At 40.1% G+C, this 13944-nt stretch overlaps 1 protein-coding gene across 2 annotated transcripts; it reads right to left on the bottom strand.

Moving 5' to 3' along the window:
• Positions 1–6622: 6622 nt before the first annotated feature.
• Positions 6623–13842, bottom strand: UQCRH (ubiquinol-cytochrome c reductase hinge protein). 2 transcript variants are annotated; one of them, XM_079928300.1, is made up of 4 exons: positions 13707–13842; positions 10468–10494; positions 9569–9727; positions 6624–6863 (listed from the first exon to the last, which is right to left on the bottom strand). In XM_079928300.1, exons 1-4 carry the CDS (start codon positions 13758–13760, stop codon positions 6831–6833), a joined length of 273 nt encoding a protein of 90 aa, XP_079784426.1. In that variant the 5' UTR covers positions 13761–13842; the 3' UTR covers positions 6624–6830. The 2 variants fall into 2 exon arrangements, with proteins under 2 accessions (XP_079784427.1, XP_079784426.1); XM_079928301.1 differs by lacking the exons at positions 10468–10494; positions 13707–13842 and adding an exon at positions 9842–10060 and having other exon boundaries at positions 6623–6863.
• Between the last annotated feature and the right edge of the window lie 102 nt (positions 13843–13944).

Below are 13944 nucleotides of genomic sequence, written 5' to 3'. Positions count from 1 at the left end.
AGATCTTGTATCTTGAAACCTTGTTAAATGCAATTTTGTTTTGATAACTTTCTTTGAAACCTTTTCAGATTTTCTGTGCACAAAGTCGTGTCTTTTATGAGGTCACTTTTACTTCTTTTTTCAAATCTGTATACCTTTTTTTTCCTTTGTCTTACTCCACTGGTTACGACTTACAGTACACTGTTGAACACAAGCGGGAGTAGTAGACAAGACATCTTACCTTGCTTCCATTCTTAGGGGGAACACATTCAGTATTTCACCATTATACATGATGTTAGCTGTAGTGGTTTCTATTTGTTTGTTTTAATATTTATTTGGCTGTGCCAGGTCTTAGCACATGCAGCAGGATGTGCAGGATCCTGCAGGATCTTTTTTTTTTATTTTAATTTTTGGCTGCATTGGGTCTTTGTTTCTGCACACAGGCTTTCTCTAGTTGCGGAGAGCAAGCAGGGGCTACTCTTCGTTGCGGTGTGCAGGCTTCTCATTGCGGTGACTTCTCTTGTTGCGGAGCACGGGCTCTAGACATGCAGGCTTCTGTAGTTGTGGCACTCGAGCTCAGTAGTTGTGGCTTGTGGGCTCTAGAGCACAGGCTCAGTAGTTGTGGTGCACAGGCTTAGTTGCTCCGCGGCATGTGGGATCCTCCTGGACCAGGCCTCAAACACATGTCCCCTGCATTGGCAGGCGGATTCTTAACCACTGTGCCACCAGGGAAGTCCCTGTAATACATATTTTCTGTTTAAGATTTTCATCACTGGTTTTCAAAAAGTTGAAAATAAGTGACTTGTTGTGGTTTCTTTTGTGTTTATTCAGGTTGGGGTCTGTTGAGCTTCTGGGAACTGTGGATTTATAATTTTCATCAAATTCGGAAAATTTTAATCATTACTGCTTCAAATATTTGTTCTCTTCCCTCCACTAACCCCCTCCCTCTCTTTCTCTCTTTCCTGGGCCATTTGATATTGTCCCTCAGCTTACTTTTCCTTTGGTCATTTAGTTTTATTATTATTATTATTATTTATTTATTTATTTTTATTTTTGGCTGTGTTGGGTCTTCGTTGCTGTGTGCAGGCTTTCTCTAGTTGCAGCGAATGGGGGCTACTCTTGGTTGCAGTGCGCGGGCTTCTCATTGTGGTGGCTTCTCTTGTTGCGGAGCACGGGCTCTAGGTGTGTGGCCTTCAGTAGTTGTGGCATGTGGGCTCAGTAGTTGTGGCTCGAGGGCTCTAGAGCGCAGGCTCAGTACTTGTGGCACACGGGCTTAATTGCTCCACGGCATGTGGGATCTTCCCGGGCCAGGGCTTGAACCTGTGTCCCTTGCATTGGCAGGCGGATTCTTAACCACTGCACCACCAGGGAAATCCCTGTTCATTTATTTTTAATGTTTTTTTCTCCTGTTCTTCAGTTTATATAGTTTCTGTTCTGTTTTATAGTTTCTGTTCTGTCTTCAAGAACATTCCAGTACACTATTTTTTTCTTCTTTATCAGTGACTAATCTTTTGTTAATCTTGTCCAATGAATTTTTTATTTCAGATACTGTATTTTTAAGCTTTAGAAATTCTATTTGATTCATTTTTATATTTTCTACTTCTCATTATGTTGATTGCCATTAAATCCTTGAGCATATTTGTCATAGCAATTTCAACGTCCTCATCTACTATTTTATCATCTCTGTCGTTCTGGGTCTGTTTACTTACTTTTTTTATTTTTCATTGAAGTATAATTGATTTACAATGTTGTGTTAGTTTCAGGTGTATAGCACTATGAGTCATATATATATTTATATATATATATATACACACACACACACAAATATATATATATTCTTTTTCAGATTCTTTTCCCTTATAGGTTATTACAAAATACTGAGTATAGTTCCCTGTGCTATACAGTACGTCCTTGTTGGTTATCTATTTTATATATAGTGGTGTGTACATGTTAATCCCAAACTCCTAATTTATCCCTCCCCCTCTTTGGTAACCGGTCCCCTTTGGTAACCATAAGTTTGTTTTCTATGTTTGTGGGTCTATTTCTGTTTCGTAAATAAGTTCATTTGTATCTCTCTTTTTTTTTTTTTTAGATTTCACATATAAGCGATATCACATGATATTTGTCTTTGTCTGTCTTACTTCATTTAGTATGATAATCTCTAGGTCTATCCATGTTGCTGCAAATGGCATTATTTCATTCTTTTTTGTGGCTGAGTAATATTCTATTGTATATATATATATACCACATTTTCTTTATCCATTCACTTGTCCATGGACATTTAGGTTACTTCCATGTCTTGGCTATTGTAAATATTGCTGCAGTGAACACTGAGGTGCATGTATCTTTTTGAATTATAGTTTCCGGGACTTCCCTGGTGGCACAGTGGTTAAGAATCTGCCTGCCAATGCAGGGCACACAGGTTCTAGCCCTGGTCTGGGAAGATCCCACGTGCCGCGGAGCAACTAAGCCCATGCGCCACGACTACTGAGCCCACGTGCCACAACTACTGAAGCCCATGCACCTAGAGCCCGTGCTCCACAAGAGAAGCCCTGCTCGCCACAAGTAGAGAAAGCCTGCATGCAGCAACAAAGACCCAATGCAGCCAGAAATAAAATATAAATGAATTATAGTTTTCTCCAGCTATATGTCCAGGAGTCTGTTTATTGACTATTTTTTTCCTGGTCACATTTACCTGCTTCTTTGCATGTCAAGCAGTTTTTTTTACTGAGTGCTTGGTATTGTGAAATTAACATTGTTAAAGGCTGGATTTTGTTGTCTTCTTTAAAATGTCTTGGAGTTGTTCTGACAGGCAGTCAGGGTTTTGTTTGTTTGTTTGTTTGTGAATCAGTTTGATCCTTTTAAGGTTCCTTTTTTTAAGATTAGTTATAGCCTATCTTGAGTAGCCTCTCTCTATGGCTAGTTTTAGCCCTACTGCTGAGGTGCAAGTTCAACAGGAATTCTAGCTGGTCAAACTCAAACATCTCGGGGACTTCCCTGTGGCACAGTGGTTAGGAGTCTGTCTGCCAATGCAGGGGTCACAGGTTCGATCCCTGGTCTGGAAGGATCCCACATGCCGCAGAGCAACTAAGCCCACAAACCACAACTGCTGAGCCCGCCAGCCACAACTACTGAAGCCCACGCGCCTCGAGCCCGTGGTCCGGAACAAGAGAAGCCACCACAATGAGAAGCCCGCCCACCACAACAAAGAGTAGCCCCCGCTCCCCACAACTAGAGAAAGCCCATGTGCAGCAAGGAAAACGCAACGCAGCCAAAAATAAATAGAATTACAAAAAAAAAAAAAACCACCTCAAACATCTCCTAACCCTCTGCTTACAGCTTTGGGAATTATTCAGTTTACAGCTACCCAGTAGTCCTTTGCCTGGCTACATGGAGTTTCATTCTATTCATTTGCAGCTTAGTATTCAGCAACAGACTTAAGCATCCTCTAAGGAGAATTCAGAGCTTTCTCTGGTAATTCCCTCCTCTTTATGATAAAACTAGCCAACACTTTGCTAAATATTCGCTAAAATCTGAGTAATGAGTTTAGGGCTGTTCACTGTAAAATTTCAGCTTTGCTGTATGTTTGAAAATTTAATAGATGTTTGAAAATGATCAGATTACATACAACAAATATAATAGCACCATGTATATAGGTATTTGTGAGGATTATACATCACCGTGAAATGGGTTCTAAGTCAGAAATGGCTGGAAAATGCTGGCCATCCCTGTAGTTAGGACAATAGGTTGAAAGAGCTTCTAGTTAAAGTGGCCCTTTGCCCCATTTTTACAAACATAATCCTTCAGATTCTCAGACGTTCCACTGCCATGTTTGTCTATGAAGCCTCAGTCTTGCAGGCTATATTGAATATCAGTATGCTGATTACTTCTGAAGCACAAGGCTCTCACTTCTGGCATGGCTCACTTTCTGTGTATGACTGTTTACATATAGGTCTTTCTCATGTGCAACCAGAGATTGCAAACTAGTGAGCCAAAGCCAGCCCATAGATGTGTTTTATTTGGCCTAATGCTTTCAAAAAGTTGGTTGTCCACATTTAAAAATTGGGAGATTTCACATAAAACAATTGATCTGGCAACAGTGGCTGTGCATTTCCACATAGCAACAGTTGACTGCAGTGAAAAGGCAATTTTCCGATGTCTGCTGGGACTGCTTCCCTCAGTTATCACTCAGGTAGTTGTTTGCAACTCCTAGTCCTCAGCTGTCTAATATGATAACCACTAGCCACACAAGACTACTGAATATAAATTAATTCAAATTTAATTATAATTAAAATTTAAAACTCAGTACCTCAGTCTCATTAGCCACATTAGCATATTGGACAATACAGAATAGAACTTTGCCATCATTGCACACTGTTCTATTGGAGAGTGCTGACCTAGCCTGTCTCCCCAGTTGGAACAGGCAACATTTTTCCTATCCCTTGGGCAACATACCTTATTAGTAATACTTCGGAGCCTCATCACTATTTACTGTTTTTATGGGGAAATATGCCATGTCCTAACACTAGACATAAGCTTATGGATGGCTCACAGCACTAGCTGTTGCTTTAAGTCTGAAACTGGCCTCTGTTCTACACATTTGGAACTTATTGTGGTTTATTTTTAATAATTTCAAACTTTAACATTGATACAGCATTGACATCTTTCAGACTCCATTTAAGTTTTAACCAATTGTCTCAATAATCCTTAACAACAAAAGGATCCAGTTTAGAATCACATGTTGCATGTCTTGTCTCCTATCTGAAATGGTTCTGCAGTCTTTCCTTGACTGTCACACCCTTGACACAAGTTAAGGATTATTTTATACAGTGAACAATTTTATAGAATGTCCCTCAATTTGATTTATCTGGTTGGATTCATCTAATCTATTTCTCACAGAAATCCCAATGATACTGTGTTCTTCCTATATTATTTGTCCCATTATTGGTGATCCCAGCTTTCATCTAAGCTGTCTGCGTGTCTTCTACAGTGTACTTTCTTCTTTTGTAATTAATATGTATCCCCTTCTCACCAAACTTTCAGTTGATTCATTTATTAGTATGGCTCATGGATCTGTTTTATTCAGTGAGTTATAATCCAGTACTTTCATTATATATTTTGATGCTCAAATCGTCCCAGATTTGGCTATACTCTTGATATGTCCCTATCATTCTTTGAGCACTTCCTTCTTTCTAGAACAAATGTTCAGGCTCATCTTATACTTTCCCCATCCCAGCCCTGGAATCACCCATTTCTCCAACAAGCCCTGGTTCCTTTTACTGGAGAATGAAGCCCTATGTGGGCCAAGGTAGGGAATGTATATATTCCCTACATATACAAATTGGCGTCTGTATTTACTAAAATTGAAACCTGTATTTATTTAGTTCATACAAATAACACTGCAGGCTTCATTCTGGTTTTATCCTTTTCAATATTTGTAACTCCATTCTCTGCTAGCTCTCATTATCTTCAATATATTTACTTATTGGATCAATTCCCCGTGTATGTATGTAACAAATCTTCCATTGTCGGCACCGCCTAGCCAGGTGCTCTTTTCTCACCCTGCTTTGACTCAACTACCCCTCTCCCCTCCCCCTTAAAAAAAATTTTTTTTTTAAATATATTTATTTATTTTGGCTGCGTTCAGTCTTCATTGCTGTGCGCAGGCTTTCTCTAGTTGTGGCGAGCGGGGGCTACTCTTCGTTACGGTGTGTGGGCTTCTCATTGCCGTGGCTTCTCTTGTTGCGGAGCACAGGCTCTAGGCACACGGGCTTCAGTAGCTGTGGCACACAGGCCTAGAGCACAGGCTCAGTAGTTGTGGCGCACGGGCTTAGCTGCTCCACGGCACGTGGGATCTTCCTGGACCAGGGCTCGAACCTGTGTCCCCTGCATTGGCAGGTGGATTCTTAACCACTGTGCGGAAGCCCCCCAAAAAAATATTTTTAAAGAAAAGCAATCTTGGGGATTTCCCTGGTGGTCCAGTGGTTAAGACTCTGTGCTCCCAATGCAGGGGGCGCAGGTTCAATCCCTGGTACAGGACCAAAGATCCCACATGCCTCATGGTGCAGCCAAAAAATGAAATGAAATGAACCATCTACAGATTTCAAATAATAAAAAAGAAAAAGGGGAAGGGGAAGGGGAAGGGGAAGGGGAAGGGGAAGGGGAGGAAGAAGGAAGAAAAGCAAACTTGTTGGACACTGAGACCAAAAACTGTCAAAAGACACTTTTGAGATAAAAGAAACATTCATATGAACTGAGTATTTAATGATATTAAGCAATTACTGTTAAAGTGTGATAATGGCATCAAGGTTAAATTTTTATAAGTCCTTATCACTGAGAGATATACTTGCTAGGTAATGGGTACATGGGGGTTAATTATTATTCTGTCTATTCTTATGCTTGAAAATTTTAAATTAAAAAAAAAGGACAGAGGGCTTCCCTGGTGGTGCAGTGGTTGAGAGTCCGCCTGCTGATGGAGGGGACATGGGTTTGTGCCCTGGTCCGGGAAGATCCCACATGCCGCCGAGCGGCTGGGCCTGTGAGCCATGGCCGCTGAGCCTGCGCGTCCGGAGCCTGTGCTCCACAATGGGAGAGGCCACAACAGTGAGAGGCCCGCATAACGCAAAAAAAAAAAAAAAAAAAAAAAAGGACAGAAGGCAAGATTGCTGATCACTGGACTTTATTAAGATGGAATCATTGATAATTACACAGAAGCTACCTGCCTAAGCCAAAAATCCTTGAGGTTCACATGAACTTAGTTACACAAATAAGAAACAAATGGCATGTTCAAAACCATAAGGAAATATCCCGAAGCCCGGGTGATGAAGGCTGAGGTGAACGAATCTGCACATTTACTTCAAGCTGTTAAAGAGTTTGTGGGCCACCTGGATGGAAAGAAAAGGATGTCATCAACTCGTATCTCTAATGTCATGAGTTACAAGGGCCTTCATAACCTCGAACAGTACTGCCTCTCCTCCCACCACTTGCCTTCTGACACCCCCACACCCTTCGTGAGCCCTAGTGAACTCCCTTCAATTACCTGACTCCTAGCTCCCTTCTAACCAGAACTCTCTTTCTTTTTCATCTTTTAATTTTCCTTCAAAATCTAAACTTACATGTTATTTCCTGCAAGCTGTCTCTTAACAAGCTCCTGTCCCTCCTGTCTTCCCCACAGAAACTTATGCCTCCCATATCACAGCGCTTATTAATTCAACAAATATTTATAAAACATCTACTATATGCCAGATACTGTTCTAGGTGCTGAGTGAGTCACAACGGTAAACAAGACAATATCTCTGTCTCCTCTGGAACTTAGAGAACAATGAGAAAGATAATATATATATACTTTGATAGTGATAAATGCTATGAGGAAAATAAAATAGGGGCAGGGGGAGGGAATAGCAACTTTAAATAGAAGGGTCAGTAAAGGCTATCCTGAGGTTACACCCAAGAGATTTACCAGTTTACTAACCGTTCTACTTCTGTCTCTGCTAGCTTATAACTCAGTGTAGAACGGGACTATGCTTGTCTCATTCCCAGATCTTAACCTAGTGTTGCCTCATAAAAGTATTATAATAATATAACATTTACCATTTTAGCCATTTTAAACTATCCATTTCTGTGGCATTAAGTAATTCACATTGTCCTGCAACCATCAACTTCCAGAACTTTTTCATTTTTCCCAACTGAAACTCCGTACCCATTAAATAATAATTCCCATTTCCCCCTCCCTCCAACCCCTGGCAACTACTATTCAATTTTCTGTCTCAATCAATCTGACTACTCTAGATGCCTCATATAAATGGAATGATATTTGTTCTTTTGTGTTTGGTTTATTTCACTTAGCATGTTTTCAAGGTTCACCCATGTTATAGCATGTGTCGCTTCCTTCCATTTTAAGGCTCAATAATATTCCATTATATGTGTATACCACATTTTGTTTATCCATCCCACCAATGGACACTTGGGTTGCACCCACCTTTTGGCTATTGTGAATGCTATGAATATGAATATGTATGCACAAATATCTATTCAAGTCCCTGAACAGAGTCTCAATTCTTTTGGGTGTAAACCAAGAAGTGGAATTGCTGGATCATATGGTACTATGTTTAATTTTTTGAGTAAAGTACTTATTTCTTTTTATTGCCAAATAATATTCCTTTATATGGATAAATCACATTTTATATATCCATTTATCAGTTGTTTTGTTTCCAATTGTGGCTATTACGAATAATGCTTCTATGAATATCTGTATATAAGTTTGTGTAGAGATGTTTTCATTTCTCTTGGGTATGTAACTACAAGTGGAATTGCCGGGTCATATGTTAACTCTACGTTTAACCTTCTGAAGAACTGCCAGACTTTTCCATAGGGCTGTACCAATTTACATTCCCATAAGCAGTGTATAGGAGGTTTCCAGTTTTTCCACATCACCAACACATTTTTCTTCATGATATGGAGAATTGTATATAAATGTTCCCTCTTTCCACTAAAATCATGTTGAAAAAAAAGTTGTATGAATAATTATATATAAACCAGAGGATGGATAAAATATGAATATATATCAATGGAAAAGAATATAATGCCTCTTCATAATATTTTACATGTACATGTGTTTATTATGATTTCATTTTTGTTTAAAAATCTGCTAGTATATACCAGAAAATGTGGTAATCTCTAGACAGTATGATTTCAGTTGGATTTTTGTCTTTATAAAAAAAAATTTCCAGGGAATTCCCTGGTAGTCCAGTGGTTAGGACTCCGTGCTTCCACTGCAGGGGTCACAGGTTCAATCCCTGGTTGGAGAACTAAGATTCTGCAAGCCACGTGGTGCAGCCAGAAAAAAAAACAAACAAAAATAATTTTCTCCTTAACTATCACAATGTGTTTAATATGAGCCTGTGTATGAGTATGTGTACATGTACATTTGTGTGTTTGCATTGTATATTATAGAATTAAAACAAAATACCTAAATTGGGATTGCTGAAGCATAAATTATGGAAGTTGCCTGAGTGGAGATCATTAACTATTTTACTAGTTATTTAAACTATTAAACTATAACTAGTGGGGAGTTTATTGATTTATTGACCCCCTTCACCCATTTCTCCCTATCTTTTTGATTATAGCCATCCTTGAGGTATGAAGTGGTATCTCATTGTGGTTTTGATTTGCATTTCCCTAAGAGCGTTAAGCATCTTTTCATATGCTTATTAGCCACCCAATCAGTTTTAACATAAACAATCATATTGAACTTTGCCTACCCTGTAATTTATGAAAATACCTTACTGTTATATGTAAGGGAGTCAAACACAAGTTTACTTAAAAAAGCAAAACAAAACAAACAACTTTTGTACCAACTATTATGTACAAGACACACTGGAGGATATAAATTATTTTAAAGAGTAGACTTTTGTACTTAAAAATACAAAATCCAGTTTCCCCACTGTTTAGCAGTGTAAATTAGAACATCACTTCTCTTCTCTGAGCCTCAGTTTCAGCACTGTCCTGTCTCTAGGATGAAAAGGTGGTCAGCACCAAGTCTTCCCTGGCCACTATAAGCTTTCCCCTTCCTGACCTTAGGCTGACTTACACAGTGGTCCCTTGCATGCAAGAAGTCTAAGAGCTCCTCTGTGCAATCCTCTGTCTGTGACCTGGAGGATACACGCTCATCACAGAGCTCTAGCTGCTCCCGAGCCTTTACACATTTCTCCAGCTGCTCGCATTGCTCTCTCACTGTTGTTAGGGGATCCTGAATGAGAAACATACACACACACAGAAAACCAAAATGGGGGTTTTAGGAAACCCACAAACCATAAGCTTTGATTAATACAACCACCAAACCAAGGTGCTGCCTCTGAATTACCGTGCAGAAGGCCAGCTGGCAGAGCCACACTGCCGCCAGAAATGGCAGAATGGGGTCTCCCATTCAATTCTGATGCTAAGTAGTAGGGGAAAGTTTCACATTCCTGCCTTCCAGGGTTGCCAGTACGCACTGAAAGCCTCAGTCCTATCTGAAAAACAAGGTGGTAAAGGAAACCTGGCCAAACTTGAAGTAGATCTATAGGAGGCCTTACTTGTTAACACAGCATTTTGGGATATGTAATGTCTGTGAATTTCAATTCCCTTCGTCTGACAACCAGGCCTATGCACCCCAGCTGCCCAGCTAGAAGGGTAATGTTACATGGAGAAGGACAATCTAAGAAAGGTTCCTTCTAGAATTTTTATTAAACCACAGATAGCATATGATTGAGTACCAGGCCTTCAAGATGCTACTCTGCTCCCTGATACCATGACTGGAGAAGCCTCAAACCCAGAGAAGACTCAGCTTCCCAGGCCCACACGCCCCCCAAACACTGTACAGGAGGTATTAAAGGATTTTTCCACTCCCATTCTCTCTAAGGTGTCAAGACTCCTTAAATTGCCCTTAGAGTTTCATGAAACTCAAATTTTCTTTTACTGAGAAGGTTCCAAACCTGAGACAGCTCTTACCACTAATTCCTCCTCCTCCTCTTCTTCCTACAAAACGAAAACAAAATTAATGTCAGCAGCAATTTTATAATACATATATTCCCAATCATATTGATATTGTAATCACTGAGGATAGACATTATTAATCTTTTTACATTTTCTGTATTTTATGATGATTTGATGTTTTAGGAGACGTGCTAATCCTGGAGACAGCCCCTCCCAGGACTGGCTAATTTCTAGAGTTAGCAAACAACTTGCCTGGGGGCACACATTTCCTAGCAAACCAACCAATCCAAAACCCTTCTCAACAACCACCTTTCTCTAACTCTCCTACACTAAACCAATTATTGCCCCTGCACTAATCACATCAGGGCTAAGTGTCAAACAAACAGGGACCAGCCCAAAGTCCACCACGAAATTATCCACTCTTAAACTTGCTAGAGCACACCTATCCTGCCTCACTCATTCCATTTTCCTTCTGCTCCTGATTGATCCAAGCACTTCCCCATGTGGCCCTGGGTGGTATGGCCTACCCCCTTCTCTTGGGAACTATAAGTAATAAACTCTTCTTTCAAAAACAGTTATCTCATCTTAGTTATGCTTTGAAGAAGGGTGATAAATATTCTAGACAGGGCCACTTCAACTTTTTACCAATTATACAATTTAAATTATTTTTTAATAAATTATAAAGTAGTTTAAATTAAAAAAAAAAAGTTGTCTCCATGCTTGTAACCTTATCCTACCTGATTAAAACAAGTCCTGGGTATATTTCAACAAGGACACACAATTTCACATTCATCAGCAACAAACTTAAGTGTGCACAACATTCTAATATTTATAAGCACTTTCATATCTGTAATGATTTGATTAATCACAACAGTCCCTTAAGGGGCTCCCAGTTTAGGAAAAACAAACACTAATTAAACATTTTCTGATATAGGTTCAAGCTGTCATATTAAAACTGCCATATCAATTTTAATGTATAGATTTTACAAATACTATGCTATATGTAATACCTAACTGTATCTGTAGTGTATATGTAATATATTTATGCTAATTAAATGTTTTAATTTTTTCTGGAAAAAAAAAAGATTCAGGCTGTCAGATGTTCATATGGAATCTGCATAACTTAAGTATTTTATTCTAAATTCTGGTAGGTCCCAGTATTACCAGAAATAGCTAAATTTAATCCTCACACCCCAAACCAAGTTAGGAAGAAAGCTAACATTTTTTTTTTCCTAGGCTCTGAACTTGAATTGGGAACATGAAAATAGCCAGACCTAAACTCTACTTTAGCCAGAGCTTAACTAAAGATAGTTTCAGTCACTGCTTTTTGGCTTGCTGAGCTCCCAGGACACTAAGTAGATTAACAACATAAGTGCACCAAAGGTCTACACAACTCCATTCACAAGCTTGAAAACATCAAGCCCTACCTGTTACTCCTGATTCAGGTGCACAACCTTCCAAGAGGAGCAGTGTAAAAAAAATTCCCCTTGGGAGCAACAGCATAGGCCTGAATCTGTGGCTTAGCATAGTCTGATCAGTAACTCAACCTGCCAAAAGTAAGGCATTTGCGTGACTGTGCATGCATGTGTCCACATTTGGGGGAAGGGAAAGAAAAGGTATACATACAGAAAAAAAGAACTAGCTCAGAGATCCTTCACTGTGTTTACAAAATTCCAATACAATCTGCCCCATTCTCTACCATGACCTTCAGTGAAGGGACCAAAGCTCATGAAAGCTGGGAGTGAGGGGTAGGGCAGGTTCAACTGTAACCCAGGCTATTTATTCTTACAATTAGCAAAGGTGTCTTCTAAACATGAAGATGTTACTTAGGAGGTAAAATTCTAGTTTTCCATTAAACAAGGTTTCTTAACCTTACTCTTTAAAAAAATTCATTCTGAATGAAGTTTTTCCAGAAAATTGAAACCACATTCTGCGTGAGTTAGAAACTGGAAATTAGCATCCTAGAAGCAAGACCTTTATATCCTTTCCCTATTAGCAATGCTACTACACTGATCATTTTATGTCTTTGATAATTTTCTGACAAAAGTATCATGGCATGTTTTGGGAAAACAAATCCAAATACAAGTCTGAATATAGACTACTTCATGTAAAACTTCATGTCAATGAGAAAAACCAAGGTCACACTACATAAAAAGATTCAATCTCCAAGAGGAACAGGTTCTTCATAACAAACTTCAGTTTTCTTATTATAAAATTGACTACTTGTTTGCTTTCTTTTCCCTCATCTACTGCTGTGGTGAGCCCTACTTAACTTTCTGGTATACTTCCAGCTGAACTTCTTGAGGCTGGCTCCACTTCTTTCTGGTCCTCTTTCTCATAATAAGACTAGAAAAAATTATGGGATAAACTAGTTTCCAACTATTCTGAACCCACAGCTGTCGGGAAGTGACCAGAAAACAAAGAAAAGACAGGAAATATGATGGGAAACAAAAAACTAGCTGGCTTCTGTAAAACTGTGTAACACTGTGACTAAGTCTTGGCTCTGGAACCATGCTGCTTGGGTTCAATTCCTGGCTCCAATATTTACTAGCTGTGTGTCCTCAGACAAGATATTTAACCTCTCTATGCTTGTTTCCTCATCTGTAAAATGGCAACATTAAGAGTACCTAATTCTTACCTCACAGGACTATTGTGTGGCTTAAATGATTTAGTACATACAAAGCACTTGAAATCGTTAAGCAGCCAATAAATTATTATTACATTGGCATTCTCAGTCAGGGAAAGAGCTCCCTCTTTTATCACAGAATTATACCGCACATCCCCACACTGTCCCCAAAGACACCTCCCCCTCCCTCCACCCAAAGAAAAAGAAAACACGTTTTCACAGAAACTAGCGTTAAGGCCAGCTGCCCGGAACCTCCACAGAAGATATGGCAGGATTCCCGACCCGAGCTGAGGCGAGGGCTGGGTTGGTCCGCTTGCTCCCAAACCCGACAAACTAGGGGCTCTGAACACCTGACTGACTAAAAACACAGGCACTGCTTTTACAAAAGTTTAGTCCACACAGCATTTTCGTTCTCGTTAAACCTTCCCCACATTCATAGAATGGGCAAGCCAAGGCCCAGAGAAAACCTAGTCATCTACTTGCCCAAGGTCACTCGACGAACTCCTGGGAAGGGTTGGGGGAACCAGCTCTCCCGACCCTGCAAACCCTACGGGGGAAACGTTTTTTGGCGGGCTAGGTCCTGAGCCTCAGGGCTACGAAGAGGGTCGAGTTGCTCGCCCGGTCTTACCTCATTGGGATCTCCGGACCCGGTCAGCATCCCTTGCTCTTCCTCCAGCACCATGTCCGACTGCTGTTGTGGATTCAACACGAGCAGCAACAGCGGCACCTATTCCACTTCAGGATCAAGAAGGACTTGTAAGGGTCACTCAGCGGATATCCGGCGATCTGGCCGGAAGTGCGGCAGACTAGTCGTGGTCGCGAACACACGCTCCGATTGGCATGTACTACTGCTCAGAGGCAGGGAA

This window comes from Stenella coeruleoalba (assembly GCF_951394435.1).
Source record: "Stenella coeruleoalba genome assembly, chromosome: 1".
In the NCBI taxonomy this organism is placed as follows: domain Eukaryota; kingdom Metazoa; phylum Chordata; class Mammalia; order Artiodactyla; family Delphinidae; genus Stenella; species Stenella coeruleoalba.
The sequence above is the reverse complement of the archived record's forward strand: the minus strand, read 5'-3'. Positions and strand labels throughout refer to the sequence as shown.